At 38.8% G+C, this 21,268-nt stretch overlaps 1 protein-coding gene across 1 annotated transcript in view; it reads left to right on the top strand.

Moving 5' to 3' along the window:
- The first annotated feature begins 1,215 nt into the window (after nucleotides 1–1,215).
- Nucleotides 1,216–21,268, top strand: part of LOC124172713 — a 33,533-nt gene continuing 13,480 nt past the window's right edge. The window contains exons 1-2 of the mRNA XM_046552182.1: nucleotides 1,216–1,355; nucleotides 15,748–15,937. Coding sequence (XP_046408138.1) covers nucleotides 15,887–15,937 — 51 coding nt within the window. The 5' untranslated portion in view covers nucleotides 1,216–1,355; nucleotides 15,748–15,886. The remainder of the gene's footprint in view (nucleotides 1,356–15,747; nucleotides 15,938–21,268) is intronic.

The following is a 21,268-nucleotide window of genomic DNA, read 5'->3' as shown; positions in this document are numbered from 1 at the left end:
CTTTTCAATGCAGGTCCACAGAGGGATAGGGGCGTTTTCTAATTTTAAAATGTAGAAAAAAAGGCAGGGTCTCATGTACAAATTTAATTGGAATGTTCATGTACTAATTGAGGTCAGAGGACCTCTTTAGACACAGCATTGGAAGTAATTACACTATCCACTGTTAATAGTTGTTTAGCGTTTTCCTTAATATTTACAAAAATATTTTGAAAAGATCTTACCCTAGAGAAAGCTACATTAAGTTGGCCATGAGAGAATACAGGGTCAGGCAGGAATTAAGCCAGCTCTTTGCAAAGTCTGACCCTGAGCCTTGTTAATAGTCATCGCATAGGAAACCTTAATGGGAAATTGTCTGCGAGTCAAATCAGAAGGCATGGTGGGATCCGACGTCGTTAACTGCATTCTTGGGATTAGGACAATCTTGCCTTAACCGATTTTGTATCCAATTTTAGGAAACAATAGCAATATTTAGGAAGTAAGATATGCCGTCGCATGTTCTCTGATAAATTCTGTGCATTTTGGTACCCCATTTGTAGAGTTTGGTTGCGTATAAGTTGAGAAAAATGTATCTATACAGTAGAAATAATATAGAGGATATTTAGTGGGTCTGAGAATAGGATGTTAACTTCATTTTATTATTCCCCAGGGTTCATGAAGCCCAGGATTGGGCCCTGAAATATTTCACTGGTGCTATTCGTTTTCAATTCCCGCGGACCTATGGCAACGCAAACGTATTTTGGATGCCGTTAGCAGTTGCCATGGAAACGGGTATTTCATGTGTACCCAGCCTTTAAGACATTTTATTTAATACTCTCGACATTAAGTAAGTATGTAAGGACGAAAATGTGCAGTTATAATTGTGTATAACAATAATTAAATCTTTAAGCTTGATTAAACTAGAGGTCAGGGCAAGTATCAGCAATATGATAGCGAAATCTCATCCATTTTGAGAATAAATGTTTCGGACATTTATAATGTTACATTTTCGTAGAACGGATTATAAATAAATCCACCTCTTTTTCTTCGTAATATAAAAAGTATTGTATCGCTTAAAGAAAACCACGAATGTTTTTTTTCCGTGAAATAAAGTTCGATATTCCGACGCTTTTCCGCGTTTTTGTGTTTTGAAAGTTATCGCTTTATGCGCTGACCGCAGATTAAAAAAATGGAATATATAAATGGGAGAACTTCTCGTAGGTCCTGTCACAGGTGACTTCGACCCTCACACGGAAACAATTCGATAGGATCCTAGAGCAAAAATATCGCCCGACCGCTGCTGATAGACAAACGGCATAGATCGTAGGAGAAACGCCTAGAGGACATCGTAGACAACCCGTCCACGGCAATTCAAAGAGGTGAGTTTTTTCAATTTTACATTTCACATATAAACCCAAAGTAAATATTTGTATCATGTACGTAGGTAGGGGCGGATCCAGAATTTATCTCTGGGGGGGGGGGGGGCACAAGTTGTTTAAACGTAAACATTTAGCTTCTATGGTCAAAAGAGCGAAGAAGAACACGCGAAAACTATGAGAATGGCGAAACAGTCGTCTTCCTTATTTTGTCGCGGGCAAAATATTTGATTGGTACTTTTTACAAAAAATTAATGACTTAAAATTATTATAATAATTGTAATTATAATAATTTTTATGATACACGTATTTCGAATGCATATAATATGGTTGTTTCATGTTTTTCTATTGCCTAAATCGAAAGATTGTTTACTCCTGGAGTACGTATTTCACTCTTTTAGATTTTTAAATGACGATATCTATTTTTCGCGATAAAATGAAAAGTGAAAGTTTTCAAGCGCGCGAAAACGCGACCGCTAAGTATTAATGCTGGGAAAAGCCCGTGTGACGTCTGGCTGCTGCTTTGTGAGGCCACCTGGGTGCGAGGCTATGAACGCCGATATGGTACAGGCTGCTTGCTGCCGAGAATGGCGGAAGCGTAGAGTAAGTACCCTGCTAGCAGGCAGCGCTTGTCTTAAATAAGGATTATTAATACCTTATCCAACGAAGGAAACTTTACGACCTTAGCCAGTTTTACTAGGTGATTATTAAGAGATATTTCTCTGAGCTCTGTGCCTCATGCATGTATTGGTAATCTCGGATGATGTAAAACTCCTATCTACTCGTATAGAAACTAGGTCCCCGTGACGTCACGTGGAGTGGCATCGCATGGGCGCCAATCTGACCTTTTTCAAATGAGGTTAAAATTGACCATTACCATTCGTCTGAACTGGGATTTCTAAAACCAAATAATTTGTATAATATGAATACACTAATGGTGGGTAACGAATCGCAATCAATGCCTTTCGTTTTCTTCGATGAAGGAAAATACCCTACTGATTCCATACTTCGTAAGAGGTGACATCGAAAAACCTAGCGTAAATAGATGTTCTATAGTATGGTATGTAAAGTTCTTCCACGTGGCATGTTGGACGTTCATAAGTTCTAGCGTTACATTGCACATTTTGGTGTAAGTACGTGGGAAGTTCTTTCGTTATCAACTTGTACATAAGTGCTGCCTTATAAAGCAAGCGCGTATATTGTATTTTTTAACCATCTTTGAGTTGAAAATTATTCGATGTTTTGTGAGCGTCGATTTGAGATTTGAGCGTCTCTGTGTGGTGACGGTGTTCACATTTGTTCCCTTAATTTTCGCTCATGTTTGTACCGCATATCACTCGGTAAGTTTTTATAAAAGGCATTCGAAGATGACGGCATCTCGCGGACGGACTCGTCATCAGTAGAGATGGGGCGAGTCGTTCACTTTTCTGATCCAATCATTTTGATTCGAGTACAGGGTCGTTTTGAGGTCATCGTAGGCACATTCAAAGTCGTAGGCCCTCCCCGACTTCTTCATTTTTTAATATTTTTCAAAAATGCACCCGCACTTCTTTGCGATCTGAAATCTAAATGCACTTTCCGCATTGTTAATTATTCTATGCAGTGATGATGTAGTAATTCCGGTGTTACATCATGCGCTTCGCGTTCGTTTTTTATCGTTAATCGTGTGCTTCTTTTTTCTTAATTTTTTAAATAGTTTTAAAGTAAGTTTCGTTTTCTAAACTCAAATTGATAAAAACGTATCTTCGGTCAACGAAGGGACAAACACGACTATCCTCCATGGCATTACTTTCAATTGAAAAGGATTTGATGAGGGAAATGACATTTGAGGACGCCATATATGACTTTTCTAAGCTTGCTTCAATGAAGGAAACTACCCTATTGGCACATCTGACGAAAAAATAGGGATTTGTTGTAGTAATACATGTTCTCCCTAGAACTTGAGCTGATTGAGCTGTACCCATATGAACTAATTGAGATGCACCCATCAGATCTCGAAGAGGTGAATTTACTGATGAATTTCTTTTGTTCTCACGGATGTCTACTGACAAGAAAACTGTGGCTGAAATGCTTACAGCACAAATATAGAATAGGTTTCGGACAAGTTCTCCAAATGTAAATATTGCTTTCCGGATATATCTTTCAATTTTTGGAACAATTACTGAAGGGGAACGTTCCTTTTATAAACTCAAATTGATATAAACGTATCTTCGGTCAACGATGGGACAAACACGACTATCCTCCATGGCATTACTTTCAATTGTCATGGATTTGATGAGGGAAATGACATTTTAGGACGCCATATGTGACTTTGCTAGGACAAAGATCTGAAAAGTTAACATTCTGTTATTTACAGATCTACAGCACTGCAACTTGTCTTGCTCAGGTGCTCATCTCACATGGTTATATATAGTTATAGCCCGGTCAAATTAGCCTAAAAAATAGGGGTACCCTTGCATAAATTGCCAACAAGCTGAAACTTTGCATGAACCTCAAGAATACCACTCTAATGAAATCCTGAAAAGTCCCCATCGATCCCGTGTGTGCAAAAAATTTTATTTAAGGTCAAAGGTCACAAAAATGAGTTTTTTGCATTTCTTGGCCAAACGGTTAGTTTTACGATAAACATTGCTCAAATCAAAATTGTAGAACAGAAAATTATCCACAAAATTGTTATTTCTATTTTTTCTCTAATATTTACCGTTTCTGAGTAAAAGCCTTTTAAATAATAGTTAATAATGTTCGGAGAACGCAACAATATAGTCAAGCATATTACGGAGAATACTTTCGAAAGGCTTTTACTCAGAAACGGTAAATCTTAGAGAAAAAATAGAGGTAACAATTTTGTAGATAATTTCCTGATCTACAATTTTGATTGGAGCAATGTTTATCATAAAACTAACCGTTTGGCCAAGAAATGCAAAAAAACTAATTTTTGTGACCTTTGACCTCGAATAAAATTTTTTGCACACACGGGATCGATGGGGACTTTTCAGGATTTCATAAGAGTGGTATCCTTGAGGTTTATGCAAATTTTCAGCTTGTTGGCAATTTATGCAAGGGTCAATGTCTATTTTGACCCGGCTATTACTTTAATACAAAGATTATTAAATTTTACTGGCATGCTGAACTTGTTTTCGCTTTATGTTCTGGCTTTCGTAGGCCCTAGGCAAAGTGCCTACTGTGCCTAATTGATAAAACGACCCTGTTCGAGTCACTCGAATGATCCAATCAGTTTATTCAATCATAGAAGAATCATTATTCTTCTCTCATGTGGGATTAACCGTTCACGATTCTCGTTGTCGATCCTCATGGGCTTGGGATATACGAGTGTTAATTGGTTCATTAAAAACGCTAGATTTTGAATTTTAAAAATCGTTTCTGTATTCTGCGCAGGGCATTCATCATCCCAGCCAGCACATTATAAGTCATTGAGATGAGGTGAAAGGAAGAAATAAGGAATGCGCTTAGAAGTAAGCTTGTTATGTGTTTCTCACGGATGGATGCCTAACTTTCAGAACTTCCGTAGATGCTGCTTTTATTCCATCGTTTTAGAGTATTAACTAAGGGATTTATGTATAGGTACTGTAACGCCGTCATATTTGTGTTTATTTACTTGATGTTATTGATAAAATTGTTGCTATATTTGTGTTTATTTACTTGATGTTATTGATAAAATGGTTGCTACGGGGATGTTGGTTGTAGTGGTTGTTGACTGTAAAAAGAGATTGTGTGGCGTTAAAAAGATATATGAAATAAAAGAGTGATATTAGCAAAGGTGGCGTTACAGACTTTTAATTGGTGGCTTAACGGTGGGATACGACGTAACTGGTGTTTCTGCGACTCGGCATTAGAAGTCTTCTGAAGAAAAAACCGGAACGGTGGAAGGAGATATACTTCGGCTGCAGAGAAGGAAAACCGGAACGGTGGAAGGAGATATACTTCGGCTGCAGGGAAGGAAAAACCGGAACGGTGGAAGGAGATGTACTTCGGCTGCAGGGATTTAAAAAAAATATAAAAAAAGAAGAGTCAAGACTGAAGTAACCACGCAGAATTTCAGAGGTAAGTGCCTGGGTTGGCAGCGTGTTTTATCTCAGTGACGAAAAAAAATTTTTTTTCGGGCGTAGTGCTAGTCAGATCTTGAAATATTACGATGAGCTATTTAGCTCGATATTTAAAGAAAGATTTGTTGTTGCTGGCGGAAGAGTTGGGAGAAACAGTTCCCGAAGATGCAAAGATTTTTTCGATAAAAAAATTGATAACTAATAGCTGCAATTATGAAGAAGAATTCTGTAAAGAATGGCTTCAATTTCGAGAAAGATTGCGCAAAGAAGAAATTGAAGAGCGGGAACGGTTACGAAAAGAAGAAATTGAAGAGCGGGAACGGTTACGAAAAGAAGAAATTGAAGAAAGAAGACGAAGGGAGGAGACGCAGTTTGAGTTAGAAAGGCTAAAAATTCAAAATAATGGACTACGCGATGGTGTGTCAGATCAAAACATGTCAGTTAGACCAAAGTTTAAATTATCAGATGTCATGCCATGCTTTGACTCCAAGGAAAATGACATTAGTCTGTATTTGGTCACTTTCGAAAGGCAGGCAAAAAGGGCGCAAGTTCCCGTAGAGGACTGGGTTGTGCATCTCATAGGGCTTATGCCGCGTGACATTGCGGAATTAATTGCCAGGGAACCAGAAGAAGCAGCGAACAATTTTGCTTACGTAAAAACACTGTTGCTGGAGAGGTTCAAGTTAAGTTCAGAAAAATTTAGACAACTATTTTTCAACAATTTGAAGACAGCTGAAACATCGTGGAAGGAATTTACGTATAAGTTGAGGAATTATTGGAATGGTTGGATTTCTGGTTTGGGAATAAAGACATTCGAGCAACTTAGTGATTTAATGGTGACGGAACAAATAAAAGGAAGGTTCCAGCAGAAGTGAGAGACCATTTCCTTGATGAATGGTCTTCGTTTAAAGACGCTGATATTTTGGCAAAGAAGCTGGATGATTATGCTAACGTACGTGAATTATTCAGCAGGAAGACAATTATAGAAGATCAGAAAGAAAAGTTTAAGTATAGTGAGAACCGCTGGTTTCCCCGACAGAAAGATAATTGGAATAGAGAAGATAACCCACCGAATATCAAAGAATACTCCAAAGAAATTGAAAATGCTTTTGAACAAAGAGCTCTTCGTAAGTGTTATATCTGTCGGTCGACTGATCACCTAAAAGCTGAATGCCCTAAGCTAAGGCCCCCCACGCAGAGAACGAAAGAGGTGGTGGGATGCGTAATGACATTCAGAAGTGATGAGTTAATGAAAGATTTTATATCTGAAGGTTTGGTAAATGGATACAAAATGCCGATTTTACGAGATACTGGCTCGTCAATAGACATAATATCTCAAGATTTTGTAGCCCCGGAAATGCTGACTGGCGAGACAATATGTGTAATGACTCCTTTTTCCCAGAACCCTATTACACTTCCCCTGGCGGAAGTCGAACTAGTAGGTAAATTTGGACGCGTGTTTGGGAAGGCAGCTGTAGTAAGACGCGAGCTGGATCGCGGCATATATTTGCTGGGAAACCAAACGGCAAAGCTTGTAGAAGAGGCAAGGAAGCGAATGCCAGAGCCAGAGTGGGTGTGTGCGGTTCAGACCAGAGCAATGAAAAGACATGAAGAAAAGGAGGACATATCATCCTACAAACAAAACTATGAAAAATTCACAGGCATGGATGAAAATGATCTGCCATCACAAAAACTGGATGAGGAATTGCAACAGTTAGCAGAAGCAAAGGCTGATGAAATTATATTGGTACAGGAGGAAAAGTTAAGTCAGCTTGAACAATTCATGGAAAGTTGGAAAAAAACAGTAGAGAATGAAAGATTATCAATGAATTACCGTATGGAACACCGAGAAATGGTAGGACATCAAATTAGAGAATCTTGTCAAATGGCAGTAGAAAACATAAGCAAAGAGTGGATAGAAATTAAAGAAGCATATAAGAAAATCCAAATGCACCAATGTAAACTACATGAGCTCGAAAATAACATAGCAAAAGCAAAGATGGTACTAGAGCAGAAAGAAATTCTTCATAAAGAAGATTTGACAAAGATAGAAAATGAGAAGCGCACTGCTGAGGCGGAGTGGAAACATATAACTCTTGAAAAAGAAAAAATTAAAACTGAGAGAGCCTCAATGGAATAGGACAAAGAAAAGCTAAAAGAAAAGATAAAATGTATTGAAATGCAAAGGAAAGAGTTGGAAAACAGAAGAGAAATATTCAAGGAAGAGATAAGAGTTGGAGAGGAGATACAGAAGAAGGTAGACGAAAAACGCACCTCAGGAATCATAGAAGAGCAAAGGAACTTGGAGAAAAAGCGGGAAATGTTGATGATTGAACATCATGATTTGTATAAAGCCAGGCAAATATGCGATGCACATCGAGCTATTTTAGAGTGGGAAAGAATGTGCATTGCCAGGGAGAAAGATGAGGTTCAGGATGAATGGATGCAGTTAGAGAAGGAGAAAATGGCTCTGGGAATCATTAAGGCAACTAATGATGAGAAGATGATGATGCTTGAAACTGCATGGAAGAAAATAAAAGAAAAAGAATATGAAATGGACATTCAATTCAAAGGATTGGAAGAAGAAAGAAAATGTATAAGCGATGAACGTATTTCCCTTCAGAGTGAGAGGATCCATCTCGATGAGTTGAAAACAACTGTACTAACAAGAGTAAGTGAAATTAACACTGAAATCAGTCAAGTTGAGGAACAAAAGAAAGAACTCTTATCCATGACATCTGTTATAGGTAGGAAAAAATCAGAACTTGAAGAGGAGAGGGAGGCTCTTAAGCTAGAAAAAAGGGAATGCATGAAGATATCAGAAAGAACTGGGGAATCAGATACATCATGGCAAGATTACAGGTTGAAACACTGTGAAATGGTTAAGAATATTAAGAACAGAATTCTTGCACTAGTTGATGAGGTTAGCTGCATGGAAGAAAGATCTTTAGATGGAGCAACCCAGAATATACATAACTACAAATTGCACCACCAAAACTTTGATCTCACAAAAAAATCAGAACAAGGAATTAATGCAGCGAAACTGGATGAAGATCATGATACCCAAATAATAAAGCACCTAGTGAAAGCTGTGAAAAGCATGGAAAAAGACACGTGTAAAATGAAATCTAAAATAAAAAGGAGGCGCCAGCTTAAGAAACAAGTAATCACCTTAAAACAACAAGTGAAGAGAATGCGAGGACAGTTATCCAATCTGCAAGAAAATTTGAAGGAGAAAAGTGAAATAAATTTTAATGCTATTGACCTGATGAACAAATTTATGCATCCCTATCAAGAAAGCCTAATCGCTAGAATAGATAACGGAAAGTGTGATGAATGTGGGGCGATCACCAGCATTAAAAATATAATGAAAACAAGAGCTGGTAAAATGGCAGGTGACTGGAAAAGCACAAGTTTTCTCCAAACAAACTATTGCCATCAGTGTTTCAATGTTATAGAAAATCAAAATACTGATAGCTTAAGTAAATCTATTCAGAGAAACGTCACTGAGGTAGAGACGGTGTCGGGCTTGGGCACTTGCCATTCAGATTAAATTAAACAGAACTTATTTGAAATAAGTTCGTTCTTAAGGGGGAAGAAGGCTGTAACGCCGTCATATTTGTGTTTATTTACTTGATGTTATTGATAAAATTGTTGCTATATTTGTGTTTATTTACTTGATGTTATTGATAAAATGGTTGCTACGGGGATGTTGGTTGTAGTGGTTGTTGACTGTAAAAAGAGATTGTGTGGCGTTAAAAAGATATATGAAATAAAAGAGTGATATTAGCAAAGGTGGCGTTACAGTACGAATAATTTTTCCATTCTTGGCACTTCTATAACATGACTAGACATAACGTCATACGGCCATAATTAGAAAATCGTTCTAATTTATAAAGTTATGGCTAAACGTAACGTATCACAGCGATTAAATTCAATGTTAATATCACTTGACTCTCTGTTTTACTCTCAATCTTATTTTTACATCCACTTCAAGATGGCTCTCTCCTGAACAATCAATTATTTATCTCTCATCACCATAGCATCGTCTAAAACAAATAAATAAAAGAAATCAAAATAAAAAGAAACGTGCTCACAAATAAACAAAACAAACAACAAATGAACTTAAAAACAGAAAATTAACTAAACATGTACAAAAGTGATATTGATCATAAAGAAACATGCATCAAACGACGGTCGTAAGAAAAACACACAATATCGCACGAATAGCGAAGTAGTATAATATAAATATAACCGGAAGGAAGCTCTAATGTACGTACTGTATTCATCGGGTTATCAGACCATACATTATAATGCATAAATGTTAGATTGTGCGGACATTGAATAATGTCAGTTTTCATACACCTTCTAGCCAAGTTTTTCTGCATTTAACTGGATTTTGAAGTGATGACTGCGGCACACTCGGTCATCAGTTGCCGTGGTGTAGTAGTTAAGGCCGTATCACACTAGCGACTGCGACCGCGATTTCGGCTGCGGCTGCGACTGCACCCCATCACACATTGCGGCCGACGCCACGATCGCGCATGCGCACGTATGAACGTTTCTGCTTGTGGCTTGTTTGTTTACGAAAGCCCAAAGAATAGATAGAGAGCAGAAATTGTTGAAATTGTTCCTATAATATATGTTAAAATGTACTTTATTTTCATTCACCTGTGTACTCGGGTGCAATATCCAATATACTGGGCTTCCATGTTCACTTTAAAAATCCGAAATTATCTCAGCGTTATCTTATAACCTTCTTGAACTTCCCTCGCTACGGTAACCAAAACAAACAAACACGTCTGCCGCAAGCGCGCGAGATTGAAATGGAGCTCTCTGATTGGCTGCGACTGCCTCGCTCTGATTGGTCGACGGGCCAGTCGCAGTCGCGGTCGCAGCCGCAGCGTCGGCCGCAGTCGCTAGTGTGATACGGCCTTCAGTGTGAAAAGCTATGGATGCGTAGGTCATACGATACGAGTTTCCCCGTAGTTAACTTTTTTCCTTTCAGCCGCAAGGTTAAACGACTTTCGTCGCAAAGTACTTTTATTATGCTTTGTATCGTCACCAGCCGGTCGCTTGCAGTTTTTCATTTTTTTTTCTATTTACGGGAAAATCTGTTATCAGTTGTTAAGCTCTTATAAAGACTCGCCGAATATCACCGGTAGGCTTTAAATTAGGGATGAGTCGATTCCAAATGTCGATTCTCGATTCCACCGATTCTCGGGCACGGAATCGGAATCGAGAATCGATCGCCTAAAGTCGATTCCGATTCCATCGATTCCAGGAAGATAAATGTTTTGATCATAGACTATAAGTTTGGGGCAAAAAGGCTGCCACACATCTAAGCGGCCGCGGTGTCAGCCTTGCCCGCGCGGAGGATACGCCCGGCACGCGGGTGCTGCGACTAACATACCTAAGCTGCCTCGGAAACATGATAATGTCGGCAAGAGCGACAAACCGACGAACCCTGAAATGGCGCGTGATCATGAGCAACTCTAAGAGAAAAAAAATTGGAAACCTCGGGATCGGGAAGCAATGCATGCGTTTTCCGTTCTTTTATTAGCCGCTTTTATTAACCACCAATTTTAAAGTATAATAGATCGAAATATATTTTTTTTATTTTCGAATGATATTTGAAGTCTGATGATAATAAAAACGTGCAGAGAGCGAGTTTTCCTATGAAAAAAGTTTCTTATAAATACGCGCTGAGAGCGGGTTTTTTTATATGCCCAACTTTTTTAGACTAACACGCGTCTGCGTCAATAATAAAAAAATTAGACACATTCGCGTTTGTATAGCCCAGTTTCATCAATGCAACCCATGAGGAAGTTGATACTTGCTTGGCATAAGCTGCCGCGGCCTCCGGGTGGACTCGACAGGTCGCGTTCGGCCGCCACCACGCACCCGCCAGGCTGCTCTGGTATGTATCGACGCCATGAACGCTACATTCTTGTTTAGCCACCGCGGCCAAACGAGAATGTAGCCACCGCGGCTATTGTTATTTTTAGGGATGGTCGGATCGGATACCTCGGATCCAAATATCCGCGGATATTGCCCTTCATCGGATACATCGGATCCAAAGTCGCGGAAGACATCGGATCTGGATCCGAAATTTTAAATAATAGCTTCAGTGAATGCAACGCCCCATCAGGGTGGAAAGAGTTCCGATACTCTCTTGGAATGCGCCGTCGCATGCGATTCTTGTCCTACTCATGAACCGTTTTGTTTGAAAGCTCTCGCAGAGGTTGCGAGTAGAATTTCAGCCGTGGCCAGGATTTTCAGCCAGGAAATAAAAAAGGCAAAATACGACTGGCACATAGTGTGACTCTTCCCAAGAGATTGAACAATCATCGGAGGAATTTCAGCGCCGTAGGATAATAACCACGTCAAAAGTAACTACGTCGCAGATTTCAGAAAACCACCCTCGGCCGTCCACCAGCCCGTGCCTCTGTTGTTTTTTTTGTATCCGAAATCACACGGACCAAAAATCATTGTCTTCTAAGGAAAATATCAAATCACATGAAAACAATTGAAGCGTGTTTCATCCCTAACTCGCCTCACCAACTGACCTTTTTTGGCCTACCTGCTTCAATTCTCTGTTTCTAGACGACAAATGCTAGGAGAGTGACTTTTTGGGCCCGAAGTTATCTTGATAGCTTCGACAATTAGATGATATGCACGGGATTTTAAAAAGAATTAGACCAAACGAGACGCATTCCTGACGATATTTCTGTTTATTTTTCAGCTCTAATTGATTGCCACTCAGTTTTCTATCTACAATTCTACAATTACACTTTACTGATTGTCCAAACAGCATAATTTTCAAAGAAACAAGCGCAGCATCATAATATTAACCCCTCAAACAATTAGAGACGGATTGGAAACGCCAACTACATATATCACGTAGCGTGCCCGGCTTCGCTTTGAAGGCAACGACATCACTGAAGTAAGATCTGATTTCTTCGTCCGACTCCCTCATTTGTAGCCTTGTTGTTTGAAATACGGAGGGAGCGCGCTCCTTCCTCTCCACCTCTCCTTCGCGTGCTCCTTCCCAGTGGCGTAGCCATGGGGATGGTCCGGACCTCACCCCCCGAAATATAAAAACACAGTTATTGTCCTTCACAAAAGAAAACAAAATATTGAAAAATCAGGAATTTACAACATTTTTCTTTAACAAATTAAGTTTTTCGATTATAAAGAGTGTTAAAATTAGTTTAAAAACCATTATTTAGTGCCCGGTTTTTTTAAAAATTTCCCCCCTGGTTTTGAATCCCCCCGAACGAAATTCCTGGCTATGCCACCCCTCCACCTCTCCTTTACGTGCTTCTGCTGCCCACTTCTTCCTCATGCTAAGCGGTTGAGCACCTCGTCACACATGACGTTAATGCCGTTTTAAATACTGTTAATTGTGTTGCTAATTGCACAGTTGCAATTCAATTTAATGATACGCCGATAAAAATGTCTTGCGTGTAAACATTTCCACTGAGATAAGGAGAACCAATGAATGCAGTGTGCGTGCACTGTGGCGTAAGTTATCCCGAGGATGTGCTAAATCCACCTCACCATACTGAAGCATTTTCGGATGAAACACAAGTCCGTAAGTGATGAGAAAGTAAAATTCGGGGGAAACGTGCGTGAGGAAAATTGGAATTCAGGCGATGGCAGGGGGGTACCCAGGAATTTTGTTAAGGGGGGATCCAAAACCAGGGGGAAAATTTTTAAACAACAGGGTACAAAGGAGAGGGTTTCAAACTAATTTTAACGCCCTTCATAAGAGAAAAACTTCATTTTTCAAAGATTCATTTTTTTCATTCTTGTAAATTCATGATTTTTAAATATTTTGTTTCCTTTTATGAAGGAGAGTAATTGTGTTTTTTATATTTATATTCCTCTCGCTACGCCACTGGTCAGTGGTTCATCCTAAGATTTTTCCTATTTTAATTTCCAAACCCAAGCGTAACAGTTTAGGCCCTGAGTATGTAAAGATGTTTTTAAAAAACAACTTGAAAGCCCATAAAATAATTTTTTATTTATAAAAATATTAGAATGTGAATGAAAATCTAAGAAGCATTCCATTGATTGTATGTACCCACAATAAACGAATAATGACTTTGTTTAATGGCAGGAATTTGAAAATGCATTTGGATTCGATAATATCCGATTCGAAAGATCTCGCTCCAAAAATCCTGGATCCGTCCATCCCTAGTTATTTTATTCCATTCAATTCTTAAATTTTAATGACAGCGATGCTACAGATAAATCAAAATCCCACCAGTTAGAATGAACAAGAATCGATGGAATCGGAATCGAGAATCGGGAATCGATTTGAAGGAATTGAAATTGGAATCGGAATCGAAAAAAAGTGGAATCGACTCATCCCTACTTTAAATTCATGTCGGGATGAGTCGCGTAGCATATGTAGTACCGTGTTTAGCCACCTTAGGCGCTCCAACAAAGCGACTTATGTCTGAGGATATTTGACGGCATTCCTTACCAATTCTTCCCTAAAATCTTACCCTAGCCTTATGTAAGCCCATTAGCAATTACGATAAGCTGATTCTCAATTTTTTCCGTAAGAAAACAATAAGAAACGGATAACTCTCTTACTTTGTGCTATCTGGGATATGATATAAGATGTGATGGATGCGCTTTTAAAATCTATAGGTTATTTTAAATTCAGGTATTTATAATTATTGAATGCACACATTTTGTTACCACACCTATGATGCTCGTTCACGCTGCGGACTGTGACAATTTTGAATTTTAATATTAAATCTTATTTATCTATATGAGTATGGCCCATCATTTATCAACACATTTATCGTTGGGAGTGCCTATTACGAAATTCGAAGGATTCTGTAGTCACCACAATAGACGTTCTATCCTTCATGATCAGCACAATCGACGTCACACATATTCAGAATCGTATAACCGCTACTTCTAAATCAGGAACTGATACACGACATCACTAAGGCGGCATTCCATTTCTCGATCAATTCCTGAGCGTTTTCCGAAATTTCAAACCATTCGAAACCTTCAAACAGATTTTTCAATGACAATAACTATTTTTCGCGATTAAATGAAAAGTGAAAGTTTTCAAGCGCGCGAAAACGCGACGGCTGAGTATGAATGCTGGGAAAAGCCCGTCTGACGTCTGTCTTCCTGCTGTGTGCGGCCACCTTGGTGCGAGGCTATGAGCGCCGCTACGATGCAGGCTGCTTGCTGCCGAGTATGGCGGTAGCATAGAGTACCCTGCTAGCAGGTAGCGCTTGGCTTAAATATGGATTATTAATACCCTATCAAACGAAGGAAACTTTCCGACCATAGGCAATTTTAATAGTGATTATTAAGACATGTTTCCCTGAGCTCTGTGCCTCATGCATGCATTGGTAATCTCAGACGATGTCAAACTCCTACCTACTCGTATAGAAACTAGGTCCCTGTGACGTCACGTGGAGTGGCATCGCATGGGCGCCAATCTGGCCTTTTTCAAATGCGGTTAAAATTGACCATTGCCATTCGTCTAAACTGGGATTTCTAAAAGCAAATAATTAGTATATTATGAATACACTAATGGTGGGTAAGGAATCGCAATCAATGCCTTTCGTTTTCTTTGATGAAGTAAACTATCCTGTTCAGGAAATTCCTTCATATTCTGCCCGCATTATGAGCTATGAAAAGAGCTGGTAGAAATATGATTTGATGCTTTCCCGGCGAATAATGTGGATTAACTATTTTCGGGATTCCTTCCGGGTTAATTTTGCCATAATAGCTAACGTTTCAATCTCCAACTATGGGCTCATCCTCAGAGCTGCTCAATGTTGTGTAATTTGTTTGTGGTTGCTAAGTCTCATTGTTACAATAAATTTAGTTATGCCTCGTTCAGATTACGCGTGTTCCAGCAATCGTTGGAACTATCGTGCATTCACACGACGATTGTTAAAACCTGTGCTGCCCTCTAGTGCTGACATCTAAAGTGAACGAGAAATTGACGGTTAGCAAAGCTGTTGAGATATGCAGGGACAAGATATTACAGTGTTCAACGTGTATTTTTACCGAATAATTTTTCTTCCGCCCATATTCTTCCTTCCTAGGACAAATACATGAAATAAAAATATAGCAAATGGAGCAAGGGGACTCCATTACCATTAACATTCGTCTAAACTGGGATTTCTAAAACAAAATAGTTTGTATGTAATGAATACACTATTGGTGGGCAACGAATCGCATTTCAATGCCTTTCGTTTTCTTTGGTGATGGAAACTACCTTGTTGCCCAAGTCTTAAGAGCTGGTAAGTAATGTTTCTTTTCTTTTCTCTTCCATTCCGCAGGAAACCATAATATTGGATACCTATCATATCTTCCTGAATCAAAGAAAAATATAGGCAACAGTAGGTCTACCCTGCCACACTGAACATAAGGTGTCATCGGTAACGTGAAATTCACCTTCTCTTATCTTCACTATACAAAATGGAAGAAATCAAGTCTCATTTGAAATATCTGAATGAAGAAATAAAAAAGGTGGGTACGTTACTAAATAGAAAAATGTACAGTGAAAACTCTCTTCTTCGGAATCTATCGGACACAACATTATTTTCCGGATAAGACAGTATCCCGCTTGAATTAGGGACTAAAAATAAAAAAAAAAAGTGAAGATCATATCACGTCTATTAAATGCTTGACGTCAGAAGAACTCATCTGCAACTACATAATACCCTGCGAGGCACCTCTAGGGTGTTTGGCAGGGGGTGATCAATCACCAGCATGCAGCATGCATTCCCCCATGCACACCACACCGTCAAAAAACGTCCCATATACTAAGAAACTATACTACTATATGCTGTTAGAAATAATAATTGAATTAAGAAACATGCATTAATTTTTACATAGATTAGTAAGCTACACTACAAGTCATGCAATCTATTTACGAGTTCTATTGCTGCCGTTATAATCTCTTATTGATCGTGGAAAAAATGACATTCGGAATCTGTCTGTTCTGCAATCTATCTCTCTTATTTTATTTATATGATCTGATCTTCCGTAGTACGTTGGCGTCCGCAAGATATGGTTAACTTCGTTAGAAAAGACACTGCTCTTGAATTTATCTGAAAGATTTAGTCTATTAAACTCACGTGACAGCCAACACGCAATTGAAAATAAAATAGTCATACAACTGATTACTTTTCCAAAGAGTATTTTTTAATTACAAATTTAACAAGCATTTAATAATAAATGTGACAGTGATATCGTGTTAGCCAAGTCACATTGTTTAAATAATTTTCCCATCACCATAAAAAACAAACATATTATTTAATGCTTAGCCAAAAAAGAATGGTTAGACTCAAATTCTACATGCAGACGAAATTATGATGAAATGATAAAAGAACGGCATCGCATTGTGTTTAAACTTGTTCATTTTGAAGTAATTGACATAGAATGCAGTGGCGCAGCGAGGGGGGGTTCTGGGGGATGAACCCCCCCCCCCCAGAGCTCAGAATTTTTTAAAAGTTTAATTCATTTCAACTTAATTGGATTGATATTACTAATAGAATAGTGGAAGTATTTATAAAATATCTCTCAGGAAGTCGTAAAACCATTTGAACTATTAACCCATTATTCCCCAGACTGTATGTAGAGCTTTTAACTTCGTTTTTTTTCGCATTTTCTGATTAAATTTGGCCTAATTAAGATGAGTTTTTGGAATAAAAATATTTTCATCACGTTATATGATTTTCACTATGCTGCGTATACGCAACGCTGGGAAAACTGCCGTAAATAGATACAAAGAAAGTAATTTTTAAAACTTAGGTTACATCTTTTGTTTTTTATCCTGATTTGCACACTCGACATCTTCGCCGGGAGTCAATCAGTATTCCTTCGGAGGAAATTCCCCATTCTGCCTTTCAACGGACATGCTGGGGTATGTCACTTTCCCTAGGGTGTCTCGTATGCGAGCATCGATTTTTATGCAAAACGCCATCAGTCATAAAAATACAATTCATCATCATTAGTCAACAATCCTAAGATTGGTTTGACGCAGCTCTCCATTTCTCTCTCCTATCCGCTAATCTCTTCATAGCTACATATTTATTCTCTTTTACATCCTTTATAACCTGTCCTATATAACTCATTCGGGGCCGTCCCTTGCCCCTTTTCCCTTCCACTAGTCCCTCAACGATTGTCTTCATCAGACCATCGTGCCTCAAAATGTGGCCAACTAAGTTGTCCCTTCTTCTGCTTAATGTTTTTAGGAGGCTTCTCTTTTCTCCTACTCTCCTTAGCACTTCCTCGTTACTCACACGGTCAATCCATTTTATCTTCATCATTCTTCGGTAGCACCACATTTCGAATGCTTCCACTCTTGACTTCTCTGCTGCTGTCAACGTCCAAGCCTCGCTTCCATAGAGAAACATACTCCATATGTAGCATCTGATGAATTGTTTCCTTACTTCTATGCTGGTATTTTCAGCTGTAAGAAGATTCTTCTTTTTGTAGAAAGCCCTCTTCGCCTGCGCTATTCTACTGTGTATTTCTTTCTTGTTCCGTCCATCGCTGGTAATTCGGCTTCCCAGGTAAGAGAACTCGTTCACCTCTTCAAGCTTATGCTTTCCTAGGTTGATGTTTGTTTTAGCCTCCTCTCTTTTACTGCAAACTGATATCTTAGTCTTCTTTTTGTATATTTTCAGCTGATATCTGGCCATTTTTCTTTCCATCTTTGTCAACGTCAACGTTTGTCAAAAAATACAATTATACGAATGAAAATGTTGGCGGAAATGACAAAATTAGAACTAGAGATACTTAAAAAAAGTCAGTAAATCGAAGATAAAACTATTCTAATAGTAGGAACTTGTTCTGAGAATTAGGATTCAATAATGTTGCGTTAACGCAACGGGATTAATGGGGTAACAACATTTTGAACCATTTATCTTAAATTCCGCAATTTATTAATCTCGCACCTAACGCTTATCCTGGTGTGTATACCGTACCCCCACACACCCCGGTATTAGTTGCACCTAAACCCCCCCCAAATCCCCCCCAAAGCCTTAATTCCTAGCTGCGTCCATGATAAAAAGCGATCTGTAAAATAGGCATGTAATCCGTCATTTTTGTTTGCTTTTTCCTTTTTCTCCTACATTATACAGTAGATTCATCTACATATACATCTACATAATACCCCGCAAGCCGCCTAAAAGGCGTGTGGCAGGGGGTGTTAGGACACCAGCCGTTTACAGCTAAAAAAAATTAAGTGCTCATACGAAGTTGGGACTAGCGTTTATTAAAGTCCTTTATGGTTCGGGGGAAAAACGAATTCGCATATCTATCCGGTTTCCGGTTAATTGGGACATATCGGGGCTTGTGCACTTTGCCCCAATTAAGCGGTTGCCCCAATTAGGCGAACTATCCTGTATACGGGCTTAAACGAACGTTGAAATGATAGAATGAAGACTAAAGAGTGTTTATAATGCAACATGAGTTTATTAAACTATTAATTTGATTAATGAATCAGTGAGTTTAGTTAAATTATTGTCATTTTGAATAATTATAATAATTAAGTTAAAAATATTTTTCACAGCCTCGGGCGACGCTGAATGAATGTCTTTTCTAAGTTCTCTGCATTTCTCCAGGGTTTTCTTCCGCGTCAGGTTGTTGGTTGATTGACAACAGTTTCGCTGGCTGTCCTGCCAGCGTCTTCAGGTCGAAGGTGTCGGCTGTTGGTTTCTGCCTCGCTTATATACTGTAGGCTGGATGGGAGCTGCACTGTGATTGGCTGTCTGAGTGGGTGCTTCTCTCTGATTGGCTCTCTCTTTGATGACTCTTTTCCATGAGCTGTGAAGGAAGTATCCATCTTCTCTATTGAAATTCAAAGGTGTTTTTTGAATTTCTATCGCTTCCCTGATTTGTCTAGGGAAGTATCGGCACTCCTTAACTAAAAGTTTCTTCTCCTCAAATTTAATGTCATGGCCGGGTTCCGACCATGCATGTTCGGCGATGGCAGAGAGCTGAAACTGCTTGTTATTGGTCGCCCTCTGATGTTCTTTAATCCTCACATGCATGGAGCGGCAAGTTTCCCCTATGTAGGATTTTCCGCAGGAGCAGGGCACCTTGTATACCCCCTCATACAGTTCTTGGGGAATGATATCCTTGGGCCCGGGGAGGAAGTCTCTTACCTGAAGACGCTGGCAGGACAGCCAGCGAAACTGTTGTCAATCAACCAACAACCTGACGCGGAAGAAAACCCTGGAGAAATGCAGAGATCAGACCATCGCCGCGGAAACCTACGCTCTAACGTCTTTTCTAAGTCTTAATAAAGAAAAGTCCTATCCTCTTGCGGATATTATAATAACAAGAACTTTCAAAATAGGGCAAGAATAGGAACATTTGTGAAAAATAAGAGTAAATCAAAGGAGGAAAATATAAAAAAGGTGTATTCTGAAAACAAAAAAATTTACTTTCGTCGCGAGTATAGAGTCTATGTCACCGACTCATGTCCCAATAAAGCGGCATACTGTCCCAATTAAGCGGAGAATACTCTGGGATATTCCTCTATGGGGTTCTGTTCTTCAAGATCTGCCCCAATTAAGCGGCTGCCCCAAGTAACCGGTAGACCCATTAAACGGAATCTACTGTACTAAATTTGGAATGATAAAACTGATTTCTGTATTCTGCAGCGCACTAAAAATTGACCCATTATTGAAATTTCGAAGAAAATAAAATATGCGAATACTTTTGGTATATATTTTTATCATTTTTCTAACGAGTAGTACATGTCTACGATTTTAATGCAACTGAAATGCAGGTTTTAATACTAGAGATATGTTTGTATCATTACGTCATAAACATGCACACGTAAAACCATGAATTATGACTAACATGGGCTGAATGTATCCGATTTTTATTGAAAAATACGAGTCTTACCCCCGAAGAAATTCAGCTAACAGAGACTTAATCCTTTCTAACAAAGAGCTGCTTCTGGCAGAAATCAAATTTCAAGATTTTTACTTTTCAAAACTTGAAAATTTTGGACCCAATCATAATTATTGTGGCAGTTAAATGTTTCGTCAATGAACTTTACACCACAAAATAATGCGTAGTTTATATATATTTCCTGGATACATAAAAAACTTTTACTTTTTTGATGTTGCTTAGTAGCAACAATGGGTTATAATGGGTTAATGTAGGAGTTTTATTTTAAATTCCAAAACATAAGTTGAAAAATAAAGTGACGCAATCAATTCAAGTTATACCTTGCTAAAGTCAAAACTTGCTGTTGCCTACAAACTTAGCAGAGTAACATTCAAAATATGCGTACAGATAATTAAATTCTAGACTACACAAAAACAAATTTAGTTTTACGCATGATCTTAGGTTTTCCCGGCGTATCAGTCGCAGAAATGTTTCTCGGGTTTTCCACCGGGTAGATCGCCTGAGGATGATCAGCAAGTTGCTGCTCGAAACGTCAAGGGAGACGTGGACGACATCAACCGGTGGAAAACCCGATAAGCTTTTCTGCGAATTTAGTTTTCGCACTAAAACAGTTACAACGTTGCTGAAAACGTGTCATAATTCATTTGAAATGATTTTTGAAGTGAAAACTTCTTTAGCGGCGTTAAGCACTTTTGCGGGATGGGGAAAAAGCATAGAATTCGCGTGATCGTCACCGACCCGACACCGCGATCGCTACAGCGAGATATACATATGTGTAGTGTATACAATGGTATAGGTTGCGTCACAGCTATACTTTTACATACTGAATACTGGCATCTGTCTGCTTCTGGTTCTATACTGTACATATGTACTTTTTCTATACAGTGCGTATTATTTTGTAGACTTTTAATAGATATTAATATATAC

Source organism: Ischnura elegans (assembly GCF_921293095.1).
Source record: "Ischnura elegans chromosome 13 unlocalized genomic scaffold, ioIscEleg1.1 SUPER_13_unloc_2, whole genome shotgun sequence".
Classification (NCBI taxonomy): domain Eukaryota; kingdom Metazoa; phylum Arthropoda; class Insecta; order Odonata; family Coenagrionidae; genus Ischnura; species Ischnura elegans.
Note: the sequence above shows the minus strand (reverse complement) of the source record. Positions and strands in the feature narration are given on the sequence as shown.